The sequence below is a fragment of the Hyla sarda genome, chromosome 1, assembly GCF_029499605.1.
Source record: "Hyla sarda isolate aHylSar1 chromosome 1, aHylSar1.hap1, whole genome shotgun sequence".
NCBI lineage: Eukaryota > Metazoa > Chordata > Amphibia > Anura > Hylidae > Hyla > Hyla sarda.
Window position 1 is genome coordinate 343535924 of NC_079189.1, and position 27478 is coordinate 343563401.

Here is a 27478-nt window from a genome sequence, read left to right on the forward strand (position 1 = left end):
ATCATTGTAGTTACATTCTTCTGGGCATCCATTATGAATACTAAACTGTTTTTAGAGTTCTGTGACTTGTAAATGACCATTCTACTGTGATAGTTAATAGTATAATTTTTATTTACAGCAGGTGTTGCATTGTTCTATATATTATGTACAATATGTGTCACATGGTAACCTTTATTTTCTGGCTCCTATAGTGTCTCTTTTGTAAAATACAAAAGGGTATGTGTTGTTGAGTGTAACAGATAGTGTTGAAGAGTGTGGGCAGACATTTAATACATACATTTCCAATGACCGCAGTAGGCATTGTGATGGCGGCATAATGTAAGCACAGCTCCTGGAATTGTTTCCCACTCACACAATTATGCAACAATAAACGTTTCATTTTCCCTCATTCGGCTCTGTGGGCAGCTCGACTGCATTCCAAACACGGCGGGACTTGTGTCAGCCATAAAGCTGTACACAAATGTGGTGGAGGCTCCTCATGAGCCAGCTAAATGAATTACATTCCAGCCTAATGTTCTGTAGGTCTTTATATTTACCTGTTTATCTATTCCATGATTATATTAAATGATGGTGGGATAAAGTTAATTGTGGTATTGGGCTCATGCACTGTTTTAGTTCTGTATTTTCCCACAGTAACCTGATGTTATACAATTGTAAATGTAACCTAATCCTCCCCACAAACACAAATTGCCAAGATTATCAATCTGAGACAAAAATGTGTCTGATTTGCCCATAACAGATCACAACTCAGATTCCCTTCTCAAATTTCTCTGGTAAAATAGATGCAGACAGATTTAAAAAATCTGAGCCTATGTCACTTATCACAAATACACTGTTAGGCTATGTTCACGCTTTGGCCAGCGGGGGCATTTGTTAGCCCTGAATGACCGTTTTTTTTTCTGCAAAAAAACAGCTTTTATACTACCTCAAAAAACTGGGTGGGGCTTGGAGGGAGGACTTCTCACAGTCTGGAGAAGTAAACATAATTTACACCAATTTCTGGCATAATTGATGTAAGTGATTGCAAAAGCTTGTGTTTATATAGTACAGCATAGACTATTGTTGGAGAATAATACAGGTTCTTGTGTATGCCTTGTGCTTAACTATTTTAGATGATGTGGAAGGCATGCATCTGGGTCTATATTAAATGCAAATCTATCACTGATGGACTTGATAATGCTGCTTACATTTCCCATGAATTCTCTGGCATTGCTAAAAGATTGGGTGGAGCATTGAATCACTGCACCTGATCATGCAATTAAACTGCTGGTGCAGGAGTTTAGCCAGGTGAACTCATTAGACTCATAAATGAGTTGAGGACAGTTCACATTATGTGCCGTTTCCATTTTCTGATTCAAAGTGCGAGAGATATTGCCATAAGGCAAATGTGATTTGACCTTGAAGCACAATTGAGGTGTTTTATGAACTTTTGAAGTATTTAGGCTGTCTCTGCACATTGAAATTTACTGCATTTTCCATAACTTTTTACTGGATTCTGCTGTGATTTTTAAAAACCTCAGTAAAAATCTCAGTAAAAAAGTAAACATTTTTACTGTGATTTGCCCAATTGCGGTAATAAATGCTGCAAGAAATGCAATGTGTGAACGAAGCCACGGGAGAATTGTATATCTTCTAAATATCCTGATTCCATAGAGATAGCTGCAGCAGTATACAGACAATGCAAGAAGGGAAAGGGTCTGCAAGCACACAGGAGTGATCTGCTAAGAACCAGGATTCTTACTTGCACTTGCCACCTCATCAAACTAAGTGATCTGAGGAGAAGAGCCTTGCTAAGAGACATGACCAAGAATAGTGGTCAATCTGTCTAGCTTATAAAATCAAATGTGCAGATGGGAGAAATTTCCAGAAGGTCAACCATCACTGCAGCAATCCACCAATATATGCCTACCTGGAGTTCGCAGAAAAACACCCAAAAGATTCTCAGATTGTGAAAAACAAGATTCTCTGGTCAGATTAAACCAGAATTGAGCTTTCTGGAATCTAGTGTTATAGAACTGAAACCAGGCACTGCTCATCACCTACCAATACATCTCTATATAGAAGGCACAGGAAGACTGGCTTAGGGTTTAGGAAAAGCTGGAGTAAAGTACCCAGATATTCCTAATGAAAACCTGACCCAGAGTGCTCTTGACCTCAAACTGGGCTGAAAGTTCACCTTCCAACAAAATACTGACCCTAAGCACACAGCTAAGACAACAAGGAATCTTAGAGACAACTCTGCAAATGTCCTTGAGTTGTGCAGCCAGAGCCCTGACTTGAATCCAATCGAACATTTCTGGAGAGATAATGTATACAAGAAAAACAGGTTGGTTACAGCTCACTATTCATATAGTCAATTTTTACATGGAGGTCTTGTCCGAGGTGCACGGGACCAGGATCACACAGCCACTCAGTGGTATATGGAAGTAGAAAGGGGAAACGCCAAACCAGAGAAGTCCAACACTCAAGGATGACATTTATGTTAAAACATATCCAGTTTTATTGAAACATCTTAAAATGTCCAGTGGACTCTCACACAATAGTTAAAACCAACGCGTTTCGCTATAGTCTTTATCAAGGCTTGTGGATATGGCATTAGACACGATATATATAAGTTATTAGGTCTATATGGTCCACCTCTCTCTCTCACTACCCCACTTGTGTAATTCGCTCCTTCTACGCTCCACTGTGATATTAACCCGTGATGTGACCTACACACAAAATACCGGGTGTGTGGTATGTAGTAACTAAACCTGCAACATATACAAATACAAATGTAGAAAAATACAAAATGCATAAATAAATATAAGTGGGCATACATGTCTATGTGAATACGCAGCATTTGGAAGATCCACATGTACAGTATAGTATCCTGAGAATATACATCAATAAAAATACATAATGTCAGACCTATAATTCAAGCCCTTTGGATTCCTAGTTTCCATCTTTAGAATCCAAACTGTGCAGTTTTTTCACCCCGTCACCTCCTTTAATGGGTTTCCTGACCTGTTCCACTATTATTACCTTCATTGTAGAAACTGAGCCATCAGGGCACTCTTTAAAATGCCTGGATGCTCACGACATTGCTCTGGTGTGAACACTGCTTGAGGGCTTTGCGCCCGCTATATGCTCTGCTACTCGCTTTTTCACCTTCCTGGATGTGGGCCCCACGTATTATAATGTACATGTTTCACATGTGATGCAATACACCACATGTAACGATTCACAAGACACATATGTGTTAATTGTGAAAACCCGTCCTGTGACTTCTGATTTAAATGTTGCATTTGGCATATGTCTGCACCATAAACTTACATAGGCTGCAAATGCTGCGTATTCACATAGACATGTATGCATACATATATTTATTTATGCATTTTGTATTTTTCTAAATTTGTATTTGTATATGTTGCAGGTTTAGTTACCACACACCTGGTATTTTGTTATGTGTAGGTCACATCACGGGTTAATATCATAGTGGAGCATAGGAGGAGCGAATTACACAAGTGGGGTAGTGAGAGAGAGAGGTGGACCATACAGACCTAATAACTTATATATATCGTGTCTAATGCCATATCCACAAGCCTTGATAAAGACTACAGCGAAACACGTTGGTTTTAACTATTGAGGGAGAGTCCACTGGACATTTTAAGAAGTTTCAATAAAGCTGGATATGTTTTAACATAAGTAAGTGTTTTAACATAATTGAGTGCTGGACTTCGCTGTTTTGGAGTTTCCTCTTCCTATTTCTGGAGAGACCTAACAATGGCTGTGCACTGACAGAGCTTAAAGGGGAACTCCGCCCCTAGAAATCTTATCCAAAGATTATCCCCTATCCAAAGGGGCGGAGTACCCCTTTAAGAGGATATGCAAAAAATAATGGCAGAAAATTCCCAATCCAGGTATACAAATCTTGTGCTATAATACCAAAGAACACTAGAGGCTGTAATCTCTGCCAAAGATGCTTCAACTAAGTACTGAGTAAAGTGTGTGACTACTTATAACATTACGTTTTCACTTTGTTATGATGGGACATGAAACGCAAAATGATGGGGGGAGGGGGGGAGGAGTTGACTTTCTTTTTATTTTATCAAATGTGCATTTAATTTTACTTTGTTTTGAAAAGTGCACTATTTATAAAAAAAGGTAGACTTTCTCTACAAGTCAGCCTTGAGAGGTAACTCAGGTTTTCTCCCATGATTCTGTTTTATATGTCACTCTGCCAAAATGAGATCATTTTAAAGCAGCACCAACTTAATGCCAGTTCAAACCCAGCTTAACCTGTACCCTTAAAAATCTCCTAATTACCGCACACTATTCATATGCCAGCAGTTAAAATGGTATTTTGAATGGCACCATATCATGTTGATACAGAGTTAGCTAATTCCTGGATCTTATGGCATGACATAAAATTAGTTTCTATGTTTAAATATTTCTTTTCTCAGACCGCGCTCAAACATCCCACTTGAATCTAATAATTCCCCAGACACACATCCTCAGTTCACACTTGCCGTCATTTGCTGGCCACTGATGATCCAATCTGTGCTGAAGGGATTTCTGATGTAGCGCCGAAGCATATGTTGTTTGTTTCCTCTTATTTATTTTAACACAGCAAATGACTGACCCACGCTATAAAAAAGCCATGGCTATTTTGTAAAGCTTCACACAACAGTTACTCGAAAGCCCAATAACATTTAGTATCCATTATTTCAAACTCAATGACTCTGAAAAGAAACCAGCTGTGGGGAAAAACTAGTCCGCCATGCCTGCCCTAGACATACAGCTGGTTAGTCATTACAGCTCCAGATGTGAAACGTAAACTGTAATTATCCCAATGACTAACCAGCATTTGTACACTAAATATAAGCTTTCTTCCATCTGTTTGAACATCGCATGTGCATTATGCTGCTACAGACATGCAGAATTAGGAGTTACTGTATAGCTCCCGAAAAATGTACGACTGACTAACCTGACCACACACAAAATGATTATACTTATCATGAAACATAAGGGTTGCTTGCAACAAACTATATGCACAAACAAACATAACATGTTCATACAAGTATTGTTGTATAATGTTTACTATATTACAGAGAAGATAAAATTGGTAGGTACAATGCTGCCTCTGACATAAAGACCATTTAGTACTGTATTACTTCAAACTGGACAAAATGGTAAAATGGACACACATAGTTGCTTATTCTGCTGTAATACAGTTAGAGAATACAGATTTAACAATGAATGACCTCTGCATTAGGAACACAAACTCAATTATGGGTTGTTCCACCTTTTGGGGCGATCATGACTTGCAGATGTTGGGGAACAGGTCTCATAAGCTGGTGAACATCATCCATACTCAACCCATGCTGCAGCAGCTCTGTCAGGATACAAGCAGACCATACAGCCTGTTCCAGAATATCCCAAACATGTTTAATGGGGTTACGGTTCAGAAAATTTGGGAACCAAGGCAGCGCGGAGAATCAATTGTCGTGTTCCTCCAATCACTCCCTGGTGTTCTTAGCCCAAAGATGGCACTGTGGTCTGAAGACATGGGCATAGATGGTCTGCTAACAGGTCCCTATACCATTCACCATTCAAGGATATGTGGCTTGACAACTAATTATTGTTGAGCATACCAGGAAAAGGTCCCCAGACCATGACACCACCACCGGCCGCTGAACCTCAATGGTGCACCAATGGCATACGGCTTTATGCAGTTTACGCCAGATGCGGACCTGAACATCCATATGGTTCAGCATGAAATAGAACTCCCCATTCCACACAACCTTTTGATATGTGTCCAAAATCCTTAAATGTTTATAATGATGGAGTGTTGTCAGGGGCACCTTTGTTGGTCTTTGGCTATTAAACCACAGTCCACATAAGATATGCAGCAGTTATTGTGGAAATGTGTCTTACTTGCAACTGTGCCAAACAACATTGAACTTTTGGATCAACCTCATGTGGCCTCCCCTGTGTGATCTTCTTTCAGATGTTTGTCCATGGTTCATCCAGTCTTAGTACACAACTGGTGGCATGGTCCAATTCTTACAGGCCATCCCGTGGTACTATGTTATAAGTCACAGGATGTCAGGCTCCAACTGTTCCTAATGCAGTGATCGTTCAGTGTAAGTATTGTGCTTTAGCAGTGTCAAAACGTCCACTGGTTCCAATTATGAGAAAGTCCTGAGAATTAAGATAGCTATGACTATGCTGATAGCTTTATGGATGATGTACCTACATACAAAACAATGGATGCCCATTTGGTCTGACTGGCAGCACAAGTGATTATCAAATTATTGGAATATATATTTTAAGGATGCAAAAATTGGAAACTGATCCCGGTATTTTCTACAGACTGACAGTTGGATTTTGGGGGAATTTCCCCTTCCTACTATGAGACAAGATGGAATCTGTCTTAGAAGGTTTTTGCCTATAACTATGTAACTAAATGTTCAAATTCACACTATAAATGAGAGATATAAACAGGAATGCTATGCAATAAGTTTATTGAAAGCATTTCAGCATTAACCAAATGAAAAACTGACTGGTGAACCACTAGACCAGTGGTTCTCAACCTTTTTGCCTGAGTACCCCTTGACAGCCCATTCCCAAAAAATTGTACCCCCATATTAGAGACATTTTGTAATGATTATAGTATTATTTATATGCTTTACTTTCCTCTGTAAAACAGCCCCCCTGTTCCTCTCCCCAGTCCCCCAATTTATAGCGGACGTCTTCTCTAACCAGAGTTGTTTACTTTTTTCTTCTTCACTATCTGGCCTAGACGGCCATTAAGATTTCTCCCATACAATACTTTTCCACAGAACCAACCAAACAAACATTTTAGGCTCCTTTCTGCAGTACAATACACACCTATTTACAAACACCCCATGTTTATTGTCACACACAGTAATTGTACCCGCTTTGCGTCCCCATAAAGTTGTTAGGCCCCCTCTGTGCCCCGCAATATAGCTGTAGGCCCCCAAACTGCCCCCCATATAAAGTTGTAGGCCACCATACTGTCCTGCTTTGGTGCTTCACTGTAGTGTTGAGTGCGAATATTCGAAATGCAAATTTTTACCGCAAATATCATTTCGCGAATATAGTGATATATATATATATTTGTAATGATGAATATTTATTGCAAATATTTATGTGAATATTGTCACTTCCAGACTGAACACTGATCCCTCCCTTCTTTTAGGTGAAAAATATAATTGCGCATACACACTATGTGAAATTCATTACGAATTTTCGCATGGAAAAAAAGAGAACGAACATAGCGAATATATTTGCGAAATATCATGAATTCGAATATGGCCCCTGCCGCTCATCACTACTCCACTGCTCCTCTGGTCTGGGGACCTATTGCTATGGCTCAGGTCCTCGGTCTGCAAGGGTAGTGGAACAACAAAGCTGACGGTAGTTACTGCCCAAAGCAGCCCAGTGCCCATGCTTCCCCTTTGCTGTCCTCCTGCTCCACTCCTCGATGCAGGGAAGTCAGCCCACCATTTCTTTTAAAGTGGTCCAGACCAGTAACCAGTGGAAGTGACTGCCATTACAAATTTTTTTTCCAAGTACCCCTGGAGAACTGCTAAGGGCGTACCTGTACGCACAGGGAGGTGTTTGGAACGGGATGACTGCTGATATTTATCAGCAGCCATCCCGGCACATCATCTAGGGGGGTTCTGAGACCCCCCATAACGGCGATCCCCGTGATTGGCTGGTCAATGGTGACCCGAATACCCGGAAAATAAGGATGATCAGAAACAGCCCTGATCATCCTGAAGGATAGGAGTCAGGTGCCACCTCCTCCTATACCCTGCCATTGGTCGGTCAGGAAGGGGGGGGGGGTTAAAGTTGAAAGAGTCCGGGGGGGATGTTTAAGTGTACTGGGGGCTGCTGCGATGACCAGGGGCTGCTGTGGCTGTGACCGGCAGTTGCGGCACGGCGGCGGAGACGGCAGTGAAGATCACTGGTAAGTGATCTTCACTGCGGCCTTAAATAGGTTATCAAAACTATAACTATAACTCCCAGCATGCCCAGAACGCCTTTGGCTGTCTGGCCATGCTGGGAGATGTAGTTTTGCAACATCTGGAGGGCCACAGTTTGGAGACCACTTTGCAGTGGTCTCCAAACTGTTGTACTCCAGATGTTGCAAAACTACTTCTCTCAGCATGCCCAGCCAGTCCAGGCATGCTGGGAGTTGTAGTTTTGCAACGTCTGGCCCTTCAGAACTACAACTCCCAGCATGCCTAGACAGTCTGGGCATGCTGATAGTTGTAGTTTTGCAACAACTGGAGGTGCAGTGGTTTCCAATCTGTGCCCCACAGATGTTACAAAACTACAATTCCCAGCATGCCCAGACAGCCAGGTATGCAGGGCGTTGTAGTTCTGCAACATCTACGACTTCAGATGGTTACTAACTACAACTCTTAGCATGACTGGACAGTCTGGGCTTGCTGGGAGTTGTTGGAGTTGCAACAACTTGGGGGAAACAGTTTGGAGACCACTACACTGGGTTCAAACTGTGCCCCTTCCAGCTGTTGCATAACTACAACTCTCAGCTTGCCCTTCGGCTGTCAGTGCATGCTGGGAGTTGTAGTTTTAAAACATCTGGAGGGCCACAGATGCTGGGAGTTGTAGTATTCATACAGAACGAGGCACACTGGTGGGGAAACACTGAATTAGTCTGTTACCTAACTCAGCGTTTCCCCACCATTGCCTCTACTGTGGCAAAACTACAACCCCAGCATGCACGGTCTGTCAGAGCATGCTGGGAGTTGTAGTTTTGCAACCCCCCCAAAAAAGTGTACATCAACACAGGCGGAGATTTACAGTTTGAGCTGAGGTTTACAGTTTTAGGTTTGAGCTGCAGCAAGTTTTCTGCTGCAGCACAAACTCCCAGCGGGAAACTTGCTGTGAATTCGACTGTGTGATGTACCCAGGGGTCAAGTCCTGGGAAAAAAAGTGTGGGAACTCACCCAAGATTTCCACTTAAAGGGGTACTAGACATCTTATATCCTATCCACTGCTAATTTAGTGGAAAAAATAATAATTTTCATGTCCCACTTTAAAAAAAGTTTGTCAATCACCTGTAGGGTGTTAAGGCTTTCTATACACCTTGTTCCTTGAGGTATGTAGTTTCCTAAGTAGTGTGCCATGTGTTTTTTTTTGTTTAGTTTTTTGCTGTTCTGGCAATATGTTTTCAATATGTAATTTATTTGGAATGTCCATTTTCCTTACAAGCAGAGAGCTTCAAATTTTGAAAAATGCAACATTTTAAAATTTTTCATGACATTTTTGAATTTTTCACCAAGAAATGATGCAAGTATCGACGAAAATTTACCACTAACATAAAGTAGAATATGTCATGAAAAAACTATCTCGGAATCAAATTCCTAGGTTAAAGGGGTATTCCAGGCAAAACTTTTTTTTATATATATCAATTGGCTCCGGAAAGTTAAACAGATTTGTAAATTACTTCTATTAAAAAATCTTAATCCTTCCACTGGAAAACATTTTATATTAAATCACTAATTTTTCTTAAACAGATTAGTAAATTACTTCTATTAAAAGTTCTTAATCTTTCCAGTAGTTATGAGCGGCTGTATGATCCACAGGAAGTTGTTTTCTTTTTTAATTTCCTTTCTGCCTGACCACAGTGCTCTCTGCTGACACTTCTGTCCCTTTTAGGAACTGTCCAGAGTAGGAGCAAATGACCATAGAAAATCTCTCCTGCTCTGGACAGTTCCTGACATGGACAAAGGTGTCAGCAGAAAGCACTGTGGTCAGGCAGAAAGGAAATTCAAAAAGAAATGATCCTGTGGATCATAAAAGCAGCAGATAAATACTGGAAGGATTAAGATTTTTTAATAGAAGTAATTTACAAATCTGTTTAACTTTCTGGCACAAGTTGATAAAAAAAAATGTTTTCCAGTGGAATACCCTTTAAAGGGGTTGTGCGCTGCCCTGCAGTTCGGAGCTCCGCTCACAGCGTCCGGAAGTTCATTACTCCGAACGCTGTGTGCGGGCTTCCGTGTTCGTGGCCGCCGGGCGTGACGTCGCGCCCGGCCCCTTCGTGACATCTCGCCAGCCCCCTCGTGACGTTTCGCCCGCCCCCTCAACGAAAGTCTATGGGAAGGGGGTGCGACCGCTGTCACGCCCCTTTCCCATAGACTTTGGTAGAGGGGGCGGGTGTGACGTCACGAGGGGGCGGGCGAGACGTCACAAAGGGGCCGGGCGCGACGTCACGCCCGGCGGCCACGAACACGGAAGCCCGCACACAGCGTTCGGAGTAATGAACTTCCGGACGCTGTGAGCGGAGCTCCGAACTGCAGGGCAGCGCACAACCCCTTTAAAGCATCCCAGAGTTATTAATGCTTAAAGTGACAGTGGTCAGATTTGCAAAAAATTTCCTGGTACTTTTAGGTTAAAATGGGCTTTGTCCACAAGGGGTTAAGGCTGCTGGGTCCGTGCGCTCTCTCCCTTCTGGTGAGATTGAGGAGAAACTTACTCTACAACAGGTCTCCCAGCAAGTGCTCTGTGCCACCGATACCTCCCTCATGGCTACCAAGATATTCAAATACATTGTAGCCACATCATGGCGGTTGAATCACAGGTCTCTCAAGATAGGGGACAGAATAATATTTGTGTGCTTTACCAAAAAAATGGAGCACCGAAGAATTATCATGTATATCAGGAAAACTGTCCGAATCATTTACATTAGTAATGACAGACAGGCTGTAATGTATTCTGAAGTGGTAAACATAACTATGTACTTAATTCAGAAAGGTATCCGCTAAATAATTTTGTGCTCTTGACCCCCTGGTACCCAAAGCTGAGCTGCACAGCCACACAGTACACATTACAATGTATTACAGCACAGGGGATAAAGATAAAAGGCGTATTTTTTTTAGGGGCAGCAAGCCTATTTCTAGTAATAAGAAGGGAGAAGGGAGGGGTTTCCTAATCTGTACCTGTGCACATTCTGTTACCTTACCCAAAAAAGCATTATCAAACATTTCCAATATTGTACACTAGTCACTTCTAGTCACAACAGTTGAGTCTGTTTACTGAGGTATGACCTGCATACTGAGAGCAGAGCTTCATGTAACACTATCTGCACACAGCGGCTGATGAGAAGACATGAAAGAAGAGGAAGACACGACAACACCGATGACTGGAGGCGCTGTCCTCCACCTGGGAATGAACTTCTCTCATTAATAATTATGTACTACTCTGCTTTATGACTGATTAAGCTATCACCTGTCACATCTGTAGCCTCCGGAGGAAGCTAATGATGATACAATGCTTTTCACACATTCTCATGTCTAAAACAAGGGCTTTACAATCTCCTTTCATGTTAGGAAACTCATATCCAGAGGTGTCCATCATCCAATATTTATTTTAGTTTCTGCATTAAATTTCATAAGGAATATTGCTACACTAAGACATCTAAAAAGCACAAAACAAACTACTCAGTGTATTGAAAATTGATAAAGTCCAGACCTCGACTTCCTGGAAAAAGGCATTTAATGGCGTTGTTGGTAAACCAGGTAGATGATATTGATGATCGTAATGTGTCTGCCTGTTCTGACCGCACAATAATGACTGCATGGAAAATTGCCTAATGCTGCATATCTGTTCTAATTTCCCTTGTGTGGATGACATCTTCAATTAAAGCTGCAAGAAATCTTTGGAGACAATGGATTTCTGGGTCTGTTCATGTAAGGAGGCAATTAGCAAACCAGACACTCAAACTAAATGACCCATATTAACCAGAGGTTAAAGGGGTATTCCAGGAATTTTTTTTATTTGACTATGCTACAGGGACTGTAAAGTTAGTGTAGTTCATAATATAGTGTCTGTACCTGTGTGTGACGGTTTTCTCACAATACTGTGTTTTTTACCACAATATTTTAACAGCAGTTGTTTGATTGACTTTTTCAGTATGAAATACTGAAAATGTTCTAATGAAAGCAATTGCTATAACCTATTGGTTATACATGCTTTACAACATATCTAAAGTTCTATTGGCACATTATTTATAGGCACATCTACTGTATCTCTGTATGCTTGCAAAGACATACACAGATTTTTATCTGTGGGATTCTATATGAAACTGCCGGAAAAGGTGGCACAGTCTAACAGATACTGTAAGCATGTATGGAGCTTCTCCTCTAAAGCACTGGCTCTAGGAGGCAGTAGTTCTCAGGGCCGGCCTTAGGGGTGTGCGAGCTGTGCGGCTGCACAGGGCGCCATAGCAACAGGGGCGCCGAGCGGCCGACACAGCTCGCACCAAGTATATATCATTTGTATTGCCCGACGCCCGGAATTTAGCCCTGCTTCGTGCAAGCAGCGCTAAATGCCGTGTAATGAAGAAAACTGTGCCCTGTAGCGGAATGTGACCCTCCGCACAGGGACACAGTTTTCTGCTTTGCAGGCCGCTCCCTCTCATTACATTCCCACTACCCTCCCTCAACTGTGTTCCTATGCGGAGGATCACATTCCGCTTCAGGGCACAGTTTTCTTCATTACACTGGAAGGCTTCACTTACCCCGACCTCCGCCACATCTCCGGTTGGCTGGCGGCTGGAGTCTGAAGAGGGACGTCGCACATGTGATGTACCTCCGCAGACCCGCACAGGACGTCAGTGACGTCACTCATCAGGGCACCGCCGGAGAGAAGAGAAGCGCAGGTCAGGTAAGGTTGTCTATGTGAATGTGTGGGTGTATGTGTGCATGTGTGGTTGTCTGTGTGTGTGTGTGCGTGTGCGCATGTGTGGTTGTCTGTCTGTGTGTGTGTGCATGTGTGGTTGCCTGTGTGTGTGTGAGTCGGTGGGGGGAGGTGGGGGGGGGGGGGGGGAGAATGGGGGAACGACAATGCTACCGAATTTGGGGAACCTGCTACTACCTAATGTGGGAAAACTACTTATTCCTAATGTGGGGCTATACTGCACCTAATGTGGGGAGCTATACTGCCAACCTAATGTGGGGGAGCTATACTGCACCTAATGTGGGGAGCTATACTGCACCTAATGTTGGGAACTATACTGCACCTAATGTGGAGAACTATACTGCACCTAATGTGGGGAGCTATACTGCACCTAATGTGGGGAACTATACTGCCAACCTAATGTGGGGAACTATACTGCCAACCTAATGTGGGGGAGCTATACTGCACCTAATGTTGGGAACTATACTGCACCTAATGTGGGGAACTATACTGCACCTAATGTGGGGGAGCTATACTGCACCTAATGTGGGGAACTATACTGCACCTAATGTGGTGGAACTATACTGCACTTAATGTGGGGAGCTATACTGCACCTAATGTGGGGAGCTATACTGCACCTAATGTGGGGGAACATTATACTGCACCTAATGTGGGGGAACATTATACTGCACCTAATGTGGGGGAGCTATACTGCACCTAATGTGGGGAGCTATACTGCACCTAATGTGGGGAACTATACTGCACCTAATGTGGGGGAACTATACTGCACCTAATGTGGGGGAACTATACTGCACCTAATGTGGGGAACTATATGGCACCTAATGTGGGGGAACTATACGGCACCTAATGTGGGGAACTATACTGCACCTAATGTGGGGAACTATACTGCACCTAATGTGGGGAGCTATACTGCACCTAATGTGGGGAACTATACTGCACCTAATGTGGTGGAACTATACTGCACTTAATGTGGGGAGCTATACTGCACCTAATGTGGGGAGCTATACTGCACCTAATGTGGGGGAACATTATACTGCACTTAATGTGGGGGAACATTATACTGCACCTAATGTGGGGGAGCTATACTGCACCTAATGTGGGGAGCTATACTGCACCTAATGTGGGGAACTATACTGCACCTAATGTGGGGGAACTATACTGCACCTAATGTGGGGGAACTATACTGCACCTAATGTGGGGAACTATATGGCACCTAATGTGGGGGAACTATACGGCACCTAATGTGGGGAACTATACTGCACCTAATGTGGGGAACTATACTGCACCTAATGTGGGGAGCTATACTGCACCTAATGTGGGGAACTATACTGCACCTACTGTAGGGAGCTATACTGCACCTAATGTGGGGGAACTATACTGCACCTAATGTGGGGGAACTATACTGCACCTAATGTGGGGGAACATTATACTGCACCTAATGTGGGGAGCTATACTGCACCTAATGTGGGGAACTATACTGCACCTACTGTGGGGAGCTATACTGCACCTTATGTGGGGGGAACTATACTGCGTCTGATTAAGGGGGACATGGGGCTGATTAAGGGGGCAGGAGAATGATTAAATATTTAAAAAAATATTTGATACAAAGATTTTTTTCCTCTTTGTGTATGTTTATGGGGTAATAGGGGGGGGGGGGGGGGGTCACAAGGTTAGCTCGCACAGGGCGCCTGAACACCTAAGGCCGGCCCTGGTAGTTCCTCACATACAGCTCCCAATGAAGCATGTTTTGGTAACTTAATATGGCTGTATAAGTTGTATGCATAAAGCCTTAGGGTTTTGAAATGGGATAAAAAAAATCACATTATGCAACCTGCCCTCTGTGACAGTGCAAAGTTTTTAAGAAAACATCAGCAGGAGCAGAAAAGAGCATGGACTCCAGGCACTTCAAAAAGTGATCTAGCACCAGTTGTTTTCAAATCAACTGGTGCTAGATGTAAATTACTTCTATTCAAAAATCTTTATCCTTCCAGTTCTGATCAGCTGCTGTATACTACAGAGGAAGTTGTGTACTTCTTTCCAGTCTGATCACAGTGCTGGCAGCTGACACCTCTTTTTGTGTCAGGAACAGAGGTGTCAGCAGAGAGCACTGTGGTCAGACTGAAAAGAACTATACAACTTTCTTGTAGTATACAGCAGCTGATCAGTACTGGAAAGATTAAGATTTTAAAGATTTTTAAATAGAGGTTATTTACAAATCTATATAACTTACTGGCACCAGTTGATTAAAAAAAATCTTTTCTCCTCTGTCGCTCCACTTTTACAATCACCTATGGAGAAAAATCTAAGGGGTCTTTAGTAAATTCTTTACAACATTCTCCTGCTACTGTGTCTTCTTAGCAATAGAATGTAATATTACTAAAGTTAAAACATCACCCGCTATTGAGTAGCAATTGTCTAAAAGGCCATGGTATTCTCCATATCTCAGAAAAGTGTATAAAACAATAAAGATGGATTTATTTTCAGCTTACCAGTGGTTCTAGCTCCTTGCGATCTATGAGGTTCAGTTCTGTTACAAAGTAGTAAAAGTGCTTGTAGCAGGTATTAACATGTGCTTCTGCTCCCATGAGTAAGATACGGTCAAAGTGATGAATATACACATGGACAAACACACGGAACAGTCTGCACAGAATTTTCTTGCAGATCTGAAGAAAGTTCTTTGGGAAAGGGACTCCTGTCAAGAAAAAACAGAAAAAGTGAAAGGTTAGTATAATGGACTCAATATTCATCCTTCTGCAGCATCACTATTGAATTACTGGTATTTCGCCATCTGGACCAATGTATCTACTGTATGTTTGGACTTTTACTTTTATTCTAAAAATAAAAAAAACAGAGAAAAAGTTGGGTCTCATGTGTGAAAACAGACAACTTCTTTAATATGACGGCCACTTTTATGATCATCTTATCGCTATTCCTGAGACAGCGGACACTGATTTTGCAGGGAGAAAATGACATCTGATCCTTCCTTCCATTTTTAATTAAGTTATCTTGTCTAGGAAACCCCTTTAGGCTGTGTTCACACATATCATTTAATTAACGGTACCACCGCAATTTTAACGATAAGAAAGTTTGCACTAAGAGTTTGAAAACCTGCTCATCAATTTCTTCTGGACATACACCCTGCCCTTTTAAGACATGGGGGAAATTTATCATTGTATTTAGAGCTTGAAATGTCACACGTGTGACTAAGCCCTCTTTTTTTAAGGAACTTTTTGCAGTACGCAAAGTCCTGCAAACTTCTTCAAAAGTAAATTTCAAATTTATGAGGTGCGAATGTCATACAAAAAGTAGCCAACCCCCTCCAAAACACCACAAATCTATACCAGCCCAGACCTGACTTACAAAACTGCCTTAGGAAACCATGTTTAAAAAGTCGCACACTTGGCACAAAGGGTTAAAAAGTTGCACAAAAAATTGCAGAGGGGGAGCCTTACAAAGAGATGTACTAAAGTGAAAAAATGTGTTACCAGCAGCATATTTTTCACATGCCCTGCACCATTTAATACACTTGGTGCGCATACACATTTCCAACACCACAAATTAAAGGTATAAAAAGTGTTAACCTAAACCAACCTTGATCAATCCAACCCCCCATGTCTCCATGTCACTCCCTCAACATAATTCCCTTGAATCAAAAAGACCCCAAAATCCAAATGGATGTTGGTCAGCAGTGTGTGAAAATCTTGACAACTCTATCACGTTACATCTTTCCGCGGTAATACTTTGCTTACATAGCAGCAGCCTTGCCCTGTCATACTTATTGGCATCATCGCTGCGGTCATTCAAACCAAGACTGGCGAGGAATGATAGGAAAATCGATGCAGAAGCAGCAAATACTTATTTTTATTAACTCCTGGACTGTCCCTTTAATACAAACCTTTTCTGCAGATCCAAAGTTCTCTTAACTTCAGACCCATGAGGGACCCATGAGGAACGTAAAAAGCATTCTGGGGTTTTAAGTGTTAACTCCAAATATTCATGGTGAACATGTCTCCTGTTATTGCCAAACACTATCAATGGCAGAAAAAACACCAGCTTAATTCTTGACTTTTAATTACTGGGGGCAACACTAACAGTGACTCAGTATGGCATAGGGTATTCTGTAACACTAATATGGTGCTATGTGGCACAGTTATTATGGACCTGTATGGCACTGATCTGGTAACTGAACAACAAAAAGAAACTGTAGACCAGGGGTCCTCAAACTTTTTAAACGGGGGCAGTTCACTGTCCCTCAGACCGTTGGAGGGCTGGACTATAGTAAAAAAAAAAACTATGAATAAATTCCTATGCACACTTATATATCTTATTAGTGGACTACCCCTTTAAGTATGCAGCACAGTTCCCTCCACATTAGGTAGGCAGCATAGTTCCCCCACATTAGGTTGGCAGTATAGATCCCCCCACATTAGGTTGTATTTCCCCCACATTAGGTTGTATTTCCCCCACATTAGGTTGGCAGTATAGTTCCCCCACATTAGGTTGTAGTTCCCCCACATTAGGTTGGCAGTATAGTTCACCCACATTAGGTTGGCAGTATAGTTCCCCCCACATTAGGTTGGCAGTATAGTTCCCCCACATTAGGTTGGCAGTATAGTTCCCTTACATTAGGTTGGCAGTATAGTTCCCCCACATTAGGTTGGCAGTATAGTTCCCCCCACATTAAGTTGGCAGTATAGTTCCCCCCACATTAGGCTGGCAGTATGTTCCCAGCTGGGACGTTCCTTAGGCAGCGGTGGCAAAAACACCAGGTGGGCCGGATAAATGTCCTCGGCGGGCCACATGTGCCGTAGTTTGAGGACCCTTGCTGTAGACAGACTGTAAATTTAGAGAGGTCAATCTGTCTGAGACGAAAACTGCCCATAGCCACAAATCACAGCTCAGAGCTGATGAGAGCAATTAAAGGAAACCAATCATAAGATTTTATCATATATAAAGCATGGCAACACGTTATATATGGTAAACTCTTCATTCTCACCATTCCCCTAAGACGTTCCTGCCAGCAGGGATGGTGAGGATATGGGGAGAGATTTATCAAAACCTGTCCAGAGTAAAAGTTGCCCAGTTTCCCATAGCAACCAATCAGCTCGCTTCTTTCATTTTTAACAAGGCCTCTGCAAAATGAAAGAAGCAATCTCATTGGTTGCTATGGGCAACTTTTCCTTTGCACAGGTTTTGATAAATCTCCCCCATGAAGTTTAAAAGTCTTCCCTGCAGGTCTTGTACAGTAGGTAGTCCCATGGGTGTCAAGTTCTTCAAGGTACCAAGTCCTGTCTTATCGGCTGTAATCACACCCCTTTAGAGTGATTGACAACCTGTGTCACTGCTCTGCTCCCTAAGCAGACAAAGTAGAGAGGTAAAGCAGGATTTCAAATATACCAAGGGCGTGATTACAGCTGAGAAGATGGGACTAGGTAAGTATAGCTCCCCGCCCAGGGGACTACTTATGGGTTCAGTGGGGGAGACATTTAACCCCTTAACGACAATGGACATAAATGTACGTCATAGTGCGGTGGTACTTAAAGCACCATGACGTACATTTACACTCCGCCATGACCGCGAGCACCGGAACGGTGCTCAAGTCATGCGCAGCAAGTCCCGGCTGCTATCAGCAGCCAGGGACCCGCCGGTAATGGCGGACATCCGCGATCGCGTGGATGTCTGCCATTAACCCCTCAGATGCTGTGATCAATACAGAGCACGGCATCTGCGGCAGTGCGGTACTTTAAATGGATGATCGGATCGCCCGCAGCGCTGCCGCGGGGATCTGATCATCCAGCATGGCGGCCGGAGGTCCCCTCACTGAGACCGAGAAGACCAGAGCAGAAGATTGCTTATAACACTGATCAGTGCTATGCCCTATGCATAGCACTGAAGCAGGGGCGGACATATCACTTGTTCAGCCGGTTCGGCTGCACAGGGGCCCAGCGTGTTAGGGGGCCCCCTAGTAGCCCCGGTCACAGCCTGGGCCTCACAGTCTGGGCCCCTGCAGGGCCCCCGGCAAGTACTTCATACTAAATGCTGCAGCAACAGGTCCGGGACCTGCCGCTGACAGTAGTAATTTACCTTTAAACCGGCCGGACGAGAGGACAGGCCAGGGGCTGATGGGAACAGACGTGCCCCGCGCAGGCACGCACGTCTGTTCCAAGCCCCTGACGTCACATGTCATGGCCTCTGACCCCGGCAGAAGCGACAGGAGCAGCAAACCCTCCCGCCTCACACGGCCGCATCGCTGAGCAGATAAGGTGAGGAGAGTGACGGTCGGGTGCAGGGCGGTGGGGGAGGGGATTGTAATGATGATGAAGAGGACAGGAGGGGTGTTGAAGAGGTTGGTGGTGTAATGATAAGGAGGATTGGGGGTCTGGGAGAGTGTAGTGTTGATAAGGAGGACCAGAGGGGGAGTCAGGGGTGTAGTGATTAGGGGGTTTAATGTTGATGAGAAGGACTGGGGGGGGGGGGGTGTCAGCTGTGTAATACTGATGAGGTGCTTAAGGTATATGAGGTGATGAGGAGACTGAGGATGGAGTGCGTGGGGTGTATGGGGTGATGAGGAGACTGAGGATGGAGTGCGTGGGGTGTATGGGGTGATGAGGAGACTGAGGATGGAGTGCGTGGGGTGTATGGGGTGATGAGGAGACTGAGGATGGAGTGCGTGGGGTGTATGGGGTGATGAGGAGACTGAGGATGGAGTGCGTGGGGTGTATGGGGTGATGAGGAGACTGAGGATGGAGTGCGTGGGGTGTATGGGGTGATGAGGAGACTGAGGATGGAGTGCGTGGGGTGTATGGGGTGATGAGGAGACTGAGGATGGAGTGCATGGGGTGATGAGGAGACTGAAGATGGAGTGCATGGGGTGATGAGGAGACTGAGGATGGGTTGCGTGGGGTGTATGGGGTGATGAGGAGACTGAGGATGGGTTGCGTGGGGTGTATGGGGTGATGAGGAGACTGAGGATGGAGTGCGTGGGGTGTATGGGGTGATGAGGAGACTGAGGATGGAGTGCGTGGGGTGTATGGGGTGATGAGGAGACTGAGGATGGAGTGCGTGGGGTGTATGGGGTGATGAGGAGACTGAGGATGGAGTGCGTGGGGTGTATGGGGTGATGAGGAGACCGAGGATGGAGTGCGTGGGGTGTATAGGGTGATGAGGAGATTGAAGATGGGGTGCGTGGGGTGATGAGGAGACTGAGGATGGAGTGCATGGGGTGATGAGGAGACTGAAGATGGAGTGCATAGGGTGATGAGGAGACTGAGGATGGGTTGCGTGGGGTGTATGGGGTGATGAGGAGACTGAGGATGGGTTGCGTGGGGTGTATGGGGTGATGAGGAGACTGAGGATGGGTTGCGTGGGGTGTATGGGGTGAGGAGGAGACTGAGGATGGGTTGCGTGGGGTGTATGGGGTGATGAGGAGACTGAGGATGGAGTGCGTGAGGTGTATGGGGTGAAGAGGATGGAGTGCATGGGGTGTATGGGGTGATGAGGATGGAGTGTATGGGGTGATGAGGAGACTGAGGATGGAGTGCGTGGGGTGTATGCGGTGATGAGGAGACTGAGGATGGAGTGCATGGGGTGATGAGGAGACTGAGGATGGAGTGCATGGGGTGATGAGGAGACTGAGGATGGAGTGCATGGGGTGTTTGGGGGTGATGAGGAGACTGAGGATGGAGGTCATGGGGTGTATGGGGTGATGAGGAGACTGAGGATGGAGTGCATGGGGTGTTTGGGGGTGATGAGGAGACTGAAGATGGAGTGCATGGGGTGTTTGGGGGTGATGAGGAGACTGAAGATGGAGTGCATGGGGCGATGAGGAGACTGAAGATGGAGTGCGTGGGGTGTATGGGGTGATGAGACTGAGGATGAGGTGTGTGGGGTGTATGGGGTGATAAGGAGACTGAGGATGGAGTGCATGGGGTGATGAGGAGACTGAGGATGGAGTGCGTGGGGTGTATGGGGTGATGAGGAGATTGAGGATGGAGTGCGTGGGGTGATGAGGAGACTGAGGATGGAGTGCGTGGGGTGTATGGGGTGATGAGGAGACTGAGAATGGAGTGCGTGGGGTGTATGGGGTGATGAGGAGACTGAGAATGGGGTGTGTGGGGTGTATGGGGTGATGAGGAGACTGAGGATGGAGTGCATGGGGTGTATGGGGTGATGAGGAGACTGAGGATGGAGTGCGTGGGCTGTATGGGGTGATGAGGAGACTGAGAATGGGGTGTGTGGGGTGTATAGGGTGATGAGGAGACTGAGGATGGAGTGCATGGGGTGATGAGGAGACTGAGGATGGAGTGCATGGGTTGATGAGGAGACTGAGGATGGAGTGCGTGGGGTGAGGAGGAGACTGAGGATGGAGTGCATGGGGTGATGAGGAGACTGAGGATGGAGTGCATGGGGTGATGAGACTGAGGATGGAGTGCATGGGGTGATGAGGAGACTGAGGATGGAGTGCATGGGGTGAGGAGGAGACTGAGGATGGGGTGCGTGAGGTGTATGGGGTGATGAGGAGACTGAGGATAGAGTGCATGGGGTGATGAGGAGACTGAGGATGGAGTGCATGGGGTGATGAGGAGACTGAGGATGGAGTGCATGGGGTGTATGGGGTGATGAGGAGACTGAGGATGGAGTGCGTGGGCTGTATGGGGTGATGAGGAGACTGAGAATGGGGTGTATGGGGTGATGAGGAGACTGAGGATGGAGTGCATGGGGTGATGAGGAGACTGAGGATGGAGTGCATGGGGTGATGAGGAGACTTAGGATGGAGTGCGTGGGGTGAGGAGGAGACTGAGGATGGAGTGCATGGGGTGATGAGGAGACTGAGGATGGAGTGCATGGGGTGATGAGACTGAGGATGGAGTGCATGGGGTGATGAGGAGACTGAGGATGGAGTGCATGGGGTGATGAGGAGACTGAGGATGGAGTGCATGGGGTGAGGAGGAGACTGAGGATGGGGTGCGTGAGGTGTATGGGGTGATGAGGAGACTGAGGATGGAGTGCATGGGGTGATGAGGAGACTGAGGATGGAGTGCATGGGGTGATGAGGAGACTGAGGATGGAGTGCATGGGGTGATGAGGAGACTGAGGATGGAGTGCATGGGGTGTATGGGGTGATGAGGAGACTGAGGATGGAGTGCATGGGGTGTATGGGGTGATGAGGAGACTGAGGATGGGGTGCGTGGGGTGTATGGGGTGATGAGGAGACTGAAGATGGGGTGTGTGGGGTGTATGGGGCGATGAGGAGACTGAGGATGGGGTGTATGGGGTGATGAGGAGACCGAGGATGGGTTGTGTGGGGTTTATGGGGTGATGAGACTGAAGATGCGGTGCGTGGGGTGTATGGGGGTGATGAGACTGAGGATGGGGTGCGTGGGGTGTATGGGGTGATGAGGAGACTGAGGATGGGGTATATGGGGGTGATGAGGAGACCGAGGATGGAGTGTGTGGGGTGTATGGGGTGTTGAGAAGACCGAGGATGGGTTGTGTGGGGTGTATGGGGGGATAAGACTGAGGAAGGGGTGCGTGGTGTGCGTGGGGTGATGAGGAGACTGAGGATGGAGTGCGTGGGGTGTATGGGGTGATGAGGAGACTGAGAATGGGGTGTGTGGGGTGTATGGGGTGATGAGGAGACTGAGGATGGAGTGCGTGGGCTGTATGGGGTGATGAGGAGACTGAGAATGGGGTGTGTGGGGTGTATGGGGTGATGAGGAGACTGAGGATGGAGTGCATGGGGTGATGAGGAGACTGAGGATGGAGTGCATGGGGTGATGAGGAGACTGAGGATGGAGTGCATGGGGTGAGGAGGAGACTGAGGATGGGGTGCGTGGGGTGTATGGGGTGATGAGGAGACTGAGGATGGGTTGCGTGGGGTGTATGGGGTGAGGAGGAGACTGAGGATGGGTTGCGTGGGGTGATAAGGAGACTGAGGATGGAGTGTGTGGGGTGTATGAGGTGAAGAGGATGGAGTGCATGGGGTGTATGGGGTGATGAGGATGGAGTGTATGGGGTGATGAGGAGACTGAGGATGGAGTGCGTGGGGTGTATGCAGTGATGAGGAGACTGAGGATGGAGTGCATGGGGTGATGAGGAGACTGAGGATGGAGTGCATGGGGTGATGAGGAGACTGAGGATGGAGTGCATGGGGTGTTTGGGGGTGATGAGGAGACTGAGGATGGAGGTCATGGGGTGTATGGGGTGATGAGGAGACTGAGGATGGAGTGCATGGGGTGTTTGGGGGTGATGAGGAGACTGAAGATGGAGTGCATGGGGTGTTTGGGGGTGATGAGGAGACTGAAGATGGAGTGCATGGGGCGATGAGGAGACTGAAGATGGAGTGCGTGGGGTGTATGGGGTGATGAGACTGAGGATGAGGTGTGTGGGGTGTATGGGGTGATAAGGAGACTGAGGATGGAGTGCATGGGGTGATGAGGAGACTGAGGATGGAGTGCATGGGGTGATGAGGAGACTGAGGATGGAGTGCATGGGGTGATGAGGAGACTGAGGATGGAGTGCATGGGGTGAGGAGGAGACTGAGGATGGGGTGCGTGGGGTGTATGGAGTGATGAGGAGACTGAGGATGGAGTGCATGGGGTGATGAGGAGACTTAGGATGGAGTGCATGGGGTGATGAGGAGACTGAGGATGGAGTGCATGGGGTGATGAGGAGACTGAGGATGGAGTGCATGGGGTGAGGAGGAGACTGAGGATGGAGTGCATGGGGTGATGAGGAGACTGAGGATGGAGTGCATGGGGTGTATGGGGTGATGAGGAGACTGAGGATGGAGGTCATGGGGTGTATGGGGTGATGAGGAGACTGAGGATGGAGTGCATGGGGTGTATGGGGTGATGAGGAGACTGAGGATGGGGTGCGTGGGGTGTATGGGGTGATGAGGAGACTGAAGATGGGTTGTGTGGGGTGTATGGGGCGATGAGGAGACTGAGGATGGGGTGTATGGGGTGATGAGGAGACCGAGGATGGGTTGTGTGGGGTGTATGGGGTGATGAGACTGAAGATGGGGTGCGTGGGGTGTATGGGGGTGATGAGACTGAGGATGGGGTGTATGGGGTGATGAGGAGACTGAGGATGGGGTATATGGGGGTGATGAGGAGACCGAGGATGGAGTGTGTGGGGTGTATGGGGTGATGAGAAGACCGAGGATGGGTTGTGTGGGGTATATGGGGGGATAAGACTGAGGAAGGGGTGCGTGGTGTGTATGGGGTGATGAGGAGACTGAGGATGGGTTGCGTGGGGTGTATGGGGTGATTCAGTGGTGTATAGTGATTGGCAGTATTATATTCAGGGGTACAGTGGTTGGCAGTATTATATTCAGGGGTACAGTGGTTGGCAGTATTATATTTGGGGGTACAGTGGTTGGCAGTATTATATTCAGGGGTACAGTGGTTGGCAGTATTATATTCGGGGGTACAGTGGTTGGCAGTATTATATTCAGGGGTACAGTGGTTGGCAGTATTATATTCGGGGGTACAGTGGTTGGCAGTATTATATTCAGGGGTACAGTGGTTGGCAGTATTATATTCGGGGGTACAGTGGTTGGCAGTATTATATTCAGGGGTACAGTGGTTGGCAGTATTATATTCAGGGGTACAGTGGTTGGCAGTATTATATTCGGGGGTACAGTGGTTGGCAGTATTATATTCAGGGGTACAGTGGTTGGCAGTATTATATTCGGGGGTACAGTGGTTGGCAGTATTATATTCAGGGGTACAGTGGTTGGCAGTATTCAGGGGGTACAGTGGTTGGCAGTATTATATTCAGGGGGTACAGTATTTGGCAAGGTTATAATGATTATTGTCATCATACAGAGGATGAGGATCTACTGACAAATTAAGGAACCAATGATGTCCAGGTGTCAGACTCTGCAGAGAAGACGTCACTCAGGTCAGTGACATCATTGTGTATTTTCCTAACTGTCCCATCAGAGCTGTAGTCACTGATATCATTGTGTATTCTCCTGACTGTCCCATCAGCTGTAGTCACTTCAGACATGATGGGAGTTGCAGCTTTCCAACATCTGGGGAGCGACTTGAACCAAGGTGATTGGTGGGGGTCCCATGAGTCAGACCCCCACCATAAAAATGGGCTGTTTATTTTAAAATGCCTGGGCCTATTTTTGGTCCCAGTCTGGCCCTGCCTGTAAGTCACTTCTATCACTAAGGATAAGAAGCCAAGGAACCAGGGGGTGCCAAGGGGTGTCGTGCTAAGTCCAGGGGTGCGAATGTAAAGGGGAGCACTGCCCTCTGCCTCCCAGCTAGATACGGGTCAGGCTGACCTGGGGGAGTACTCACTGGGCCGCACACTGAGAGGGACAGGGGCCACCCGGAGCCCACCTCAGGAGCCGTTCCATTCAAGTGGCGACACTACATGCGCGGGGTAAGTGGAGGCCCTCCGGTGGGGTCTAGGTACATAAGGGGGCACAGTGCTGGGGGGGGCCCAGGCACATTCTTTGCACAGGGGCCCTCTGCTGTCTGTGTCCGTCCCTGCACTGAACAGTATTAGCAATCAACTGATTTCTATAAAAAGTCCCCTATGGGCACTATTATGGTGTATTCACACATACAGTTTTCTGCACAGATTTGATGCGCAGGGTTTTCTGCTGCAGATTTCAATGTAAACTGAATGACTGAACACAGCTTCAAATCCTGCGCATCAAATCTGCACAGAATACTGTACGTGTGAATAGACCCTCAAATTGTAAAAAAAAAAAAAAAAAAAAAAAGTTAAAAATGTTTTTTAAAAAGTAAACAAATTTGAAAAATCCCCTCATCAAAAATCATAATTTTTACCCCCCAAAAAGCGTAATTTTTTAAATTTATAAACATATTTGTTATCGCCAGGTGTGTAAAAGTCTGATCTATTAAAATATATTGTTAATTATCCAGTATGGTGAACGGAGTAAACGTAAAAAAAATTTATAAAATAAAAAGTCCAAAATTGCAGCTTTTTTTGTCACATTTTTTTCCAAAAAATTTTTATAAAAAATTTATAAAAAGTATAATACAAGCAAATGTGGTATCAATAAAAACTACAGATGACAGCGCAAAAAATGAGCCTTCATACCACCCCGTATACGGAAAAATTAGAAAGTTATACGTGGTCAAAATAGGGCAATTTCATACATACTAATATTGTTAAAATAGTTTGAGATTTTTTTTAAAGCAACGCAATTATAGAAAATAATATAATCATGGGTATCATTTTAATCGTATTGACCCACAGAATAAAGAAAACATGTCATGTTTACCGTTAAGTGTACAGTGTGAAAACAAAACCTTCCAAAATTTGCTAAATTGCGTTTTTCTTTTCAATTTTCCCACATAAACAATATTTTTTTGGGTTGCGTCGTACATTTTATGGTAAAATAAGTGATGTCATTACAAAGTAAAATTGGTGACGCAAAAAACAAGCCCTCATATGGGTCTGTGGATGGAAATATAAGAGAGTTATGATTTTTAGAAGGCGATGAGGAAGAAACAAAAATGCTAAAATAAAATGGCTCTGGTCCTTAAGGGGTTAAACTTCATATCCTCACCATCCCTGCAGACAGAAACGTCTCCGGGGGATGGGGAGGATGAAGATTTTACCATGCCTTATTACGTGTAATATATGGTAAAATCTCATGATTGGTTCAAAAGAAATGAAGCTGAGCTGTGATTGGTTGCTATGGACAATCCATACAGACTGTTAAATCTGGGGCAGAATTTGATAGAGCCTCTCCATAATGATTAATACGAGGGTGCCCTGAACAGGGAAACCCTCCTCTATGACATCTGTAACTAGGGCATATGGAAAGTGCTTGCAATGGTGTGACAGCCTGTTTAATATAGAGTCCTGAAAAGCTTCATTGCTTGTCTTCCAGCATTTAATGTGTTTTCCATTTCAATCTTTCAGATAAAATATAGCCGAAATAAAATCCAGTAATGATATGGATAAAAAAATCGACAAGGCACAAGCTTACCACACGGCTGTGTATTCAGAAGAGATCAATACTGAATTGTCAGAGTATCATTTCATGACATATACAATGACCCTGTGCAGGTAATGAGCTAAGAGAATGGATAGGATTTCCTATGTTATAACTAAAATGATGAAGTCAGCAAAAAAACAAGAGCAAAAAGAAACAAGACATGTTCCAGCACAGCTATTACTTTCTGTGACTTGGTCTATAAATCACAGAAGAGCTCAATTCAAACTTGCTTAGAATGGAACTGCATAACGCTGAATATAGAAAGTAGACACACCAGTAATTCTAGCTCTGTTAAATTAGAAGCATCCACGCGGAGATTTCAGAAGACAATCTGTTTTTATAGCTTTGGTTTTTAAAATATGAAAAAAAAAAAATGTAATCTGTTTTATTTTTATTCATTTGGCTTGTTAGTGCTTTGTAGCTAGTTGGCATCTGGTAGCAGTAATGAACTGTTATGTGTCTGTGTGTTTATGACAATAATTACTATTGTGATTTTTATAATTATTATTATTTTATTACTAGCACGGGAGCCACGAGGTTTACATTTAAAGAAACACTCCAGTTTTTTTTATTCTTACTAGTCCTACAACAGCATTGCACGTATGTTGGTCATGTGATCACAAGTCTGACTGTCCAAATCTTCAAGTACCGAATGGTAACAACAGAATGTGGTCTACAGGATTACATACTGCTGCAGAATCTCCAGCAATTTCACACAGCACAATTTCTGTGTGGAATTCCGCT

The 27478-nt window shown here is 45.1% G+C and overlaps 1 protein-coding gene across 5 annotated transcripts in view; it reads right to left on the reverse strand.

Moving 5' to 3' along the window:
• Window positions 1-27478, reverse strand: part of MOB3B (MOB kinase activator 3B) — a 208847-nt gene that overhangs the window by 23157 nt on the left and 158212 nt on the right. For all 5 annotated transcript variants that reach the window (XM_056520891.1, XM_056520915.1, XM_056520881.1 and 2 more), the window contains one exon: window positions 15231-15433. In XM_056520891.1, the coding sequence (XP_056376866.1) occupies window positions 15231-15433 (203 nt within the window). The remainder of the gene's footprint in view (window positions 1-15230; window positions 15434-27478) is intronic.